This window comes from Haliaeetus leucocephalus, unplaced genomic scaffold (genome assembly GCF_000737465.1).
Source record: "Haliaeetus leucocephalus isolate CR32 unplaced genomic scaffold, Haliaeetus_leucocephalus-4.0 Scaffold407, whole genome shotgun sequence".
Taxonomy (NCBI): domain Eukaryota; kingdom Metazoa; phylum Chordata; class Aves; order Accipitriformes; family Accipitridae; genus Haliaeetus; species Haliaeetus leucocephalus.
Genome location: NW_010972843.1, coordinates 6,683 through 9,791, shown reverse-complemented (window position 1 = coordinate 9,791; position 3,109 = coordinate 6,683). Strand labels below are relative to the sequence as shown.

The window sequence follows — 3,109 nt, the reverse complement described above, 5'->3', positions numbered from 1 at the left end:
CACCCTTCACCAGCTCCATCACCTCCCCAGGAGCTCCAGAACCCCTCACCAGCTCCATCACCTCCCCAGGAGCTCCAGAACCCCTCACCAGCTCCATCACCCTCCACCAGCTCCACTACACTCCGCCAGCTCCACCACCTCTCCTGGAGCTCCATTTCCCCTCCATGAGCTCCATCACCCCTCCAGAAGCTCCACCAGCTCCATCACTCTCCACCACCTTCATCACCTCTCCTGGAGCTCTGTCACTCTTCACCAGCTACATCACCTCTGCCGGAGCTCCATCACCGTCCACCAGCTCCATCAGCTCCCCAGGAGCTCCATCATCCCTCTAAGAGCACCAGCACCCCTCAAGGAGCTCCACTACTACTCTATAAGCTCCATCATCCTCCAGCAGTTCCATTAACGCCCCCACGAGCTCCATCACCCCCCTGTGAGCTCCATCACTCTCCCACGAGCTCCATTACCCTCCTCATGACATCCATCACCCCCCCACCAGCTGTCACATCTCTATGAGCTCTATCACCACCGTGTGAGCTCTATCACCTCCATCTTCCCTCCCATGAGCGCCATCACCCATTTTTCAGCTCCATCATCTATGACCTCCATCACCCCCCTACCAGCTCCACCATCCCTCCATCACCTCCCCCCCCCCCCAAGTTCCATCATCCCCCCATGACCTCCATCACCCCTCTGTGACCTCCACCACCCTTCTACAAGCTCCATCACACCCACCATGAGCTCCACCTCACAAGTTCCATCACCCCTCCACGACCTCCACTGCCCCAAAAGCTCCATCACCCCCCAACAAGTTCCACCATCCCATGAGCTCCATCACTCCCCCACAAGTTCCGTCATCCTTCCTTGAGCTCTATCACCCCCTCCACGACCTCCATCACCCCTCCACAAGCTCCATCATGCCCACCAGGAGCTCCACCCCCTCCAAGTTCCATCACCCCCTACGAGCTCCACCACCCCTCCATGACCTCCACCACCCCAAAAGCTCCATCATCCCTCCATGAGCTCCATCACCACCACCACGAGCTCCATCACCCCCTCACAAGTTCCATCATTCCCCCACGAGCTCCACCACCCCTCCATGACCTCCACCACCCCAAAAGCTCCATCATCCCTCCATGAGCTCCATCATCCCTCCATGAGCTACACCACCCCACTACAAGCTCCATCGTTTCTTCATGAACTCCATCACCCCCCCCACAAGTTCCACCATCCCCCTACGAGCTCCGCCGCCCCCTCACCCGGCCGATACTGATCCGTCAGGTGGCTGCCGAAGTTGTAGACCAGATCGAGGTGGCGTCGCTCCTGCAGCCGGTTGCCCACCTCCCGGAAGGCGTCCTGAGCCATGCTCTCCATCTGCCGTCGAGCCAAACCCAAACTGTGCCGGGCGCTGGCTTTTTGGATGACCTTGAGGATATCGGTGTAGTCGGGAAAAGCCTCAGGGCGGTTGATGAAGCGCTCAATGCGGCGGTTGACCTCGGGGTACCGGGTGCCGCGGTACTGGATGCGTTGCTCAATGACGCGTCCCGTCAAGCTGCTGCATTGCTTGAGCTGACAAAGCCGTTCGAAGATTCGCATCATCTTCCGCTTGAGCCGGCTCTCCTGCAGGTAGGTCGAGTCCTCGCTGTCCAACTCGGCCAAATCCAGCTCCCGTTCCTGTAACCGCCGGATCTCTCCCATGTAGACGCGAAGGAGATTCTCCAAGTAACGGATTTGGCGTTTGGAACCGCTGGGAGGGCGGGAAGAACCGGCGACGGGCGAAGCGGGGGATTGTGGCGAGGCGGGGGGCTGCGGCGGAGACGGTGAGGTGGCGACGGGGGGAGCGGAGGCGAGGGGAAGCTTGCGACGTAGCGTGTGGGCTTTGAGGACAGTGCAGAGCTCGTTGATGTAGACGTAGACTTTGTTGCGACGCATCCGGACGCGGCTCAGGCAGCGGCTGAGGACATTGCGGAGTTCGGCTGAGGCCAAAAAATCTGGGCTGGCTTTTTGGTGACGGCCGGAGAGGAAGGGGATCACCTCGGGGTGCTCCTCCGTCAAGTGGGTGCAGAGCTCCAGGAACTGCGGGGTGCGGGGGACATGGGGAGAGGGGTGAGAGGGGGATGGAGACCCCGAGATGGCACGGGGACAGCTGGGGGCAGGGACAGGGAGATGATAGAGGGGAAATGGAGATACCCACCGGGGACACAGAAGTGATGGAGGGGGGACAGAGTCACCCGGGGCAGGGGGGACAGAGATGATGGAGGGGGGACAGAGACGCTGAGGGTTGATGGTGACACTGAAGTGGCACAAGGACACCCGGGGGAACACGGAGATGCTGAGATGAGGTGGAGACGCCAAGGTGACACGGAGATGTCGAGGGGGGACAGAAGCACGGGGGACACAGAGGTGACACGGAGACGCCAAAGGGGAAACAGAGACACCGAGGTGACACATAGACATAGGGTGACACCGAGACAGGAGGAGACGTGGAGGCAAGAAGGGACACGGAGATGCCAACAGGGGACAAAGACGCTGAGGTGACACCAAGACACAAAGGGACATGGAGACACCAACATAGAATAAAGACATTGAAGCGACATGGAGATAGTGGGGGACATGGAAGTGACATGGACAAGCTGGGGCGGGGGGGGACACACAGAGACCCCAAGGTGACACGGCGACAGGAGGTGATGTGGAGATGCCAACGGGGGACAAAGACATTGAGGTGATGTGGAAACTCCTGGGTGACATCAACACACGCGGTGACACGGAGACACCGATGGGGGATGGAGACATCAAGGTGACACGGGGACAGATGTCCCCAAGGATGTCCCCATCACCCCCCCCACCCCCAAACCCCTCTCCCAAGGGTGATGAAGAAAGTGTGACCTATTCTGGGGACCCCCACCTAGCCAGAGGTGAGGGTGGCACCGAGGGGGGGGGGGGGGGACCACACAGGGAGAGGACACCCCAAGAAAGAGGAGACCCCCGCCAGAAAAGGGACCCAGTCTCACCTCACTGAAAAGCCGCTCATTTTCCGCCTTGTAGCTGCCCCCCACTTTCCCCCCGCTTTGGGGGGGTCCTGGGCTGCTGGGGGGTCCCCCATTGGGTTGGG

The 3,109-nt window shown here is 60.4% G+C and overlaps 1 protein-coding gene across 1 annotated transcript in view; it reads right to left on the bottom strand.

Annotated features, from left to right (window-relative positions):
• Positions 1-1,203: 1,203 nt before the first annotated feature.
• Positions 1,204-3,109, bottom strand: part of LOC104835887 (death domain-associated protein 6-like) — a 2,576-nt gene continuing 670 nt past the window's right edge. Inside the window, exons 2-3 of the mRNA XM_010574122.1 lie at positions 3,009-3,105; positions 1,204-2,073 (exon numbers count right to left, since the gene is read on the bottom strand). Of these exons, the coding sequence (XP_010572424.1) occupies positions 1,204-2,073; positions 3,009-3,105 (967 nt within the window). The remainder of the gene's footprint in view (positions 2,074-3,008; positions 3,106-3,109) is intronic.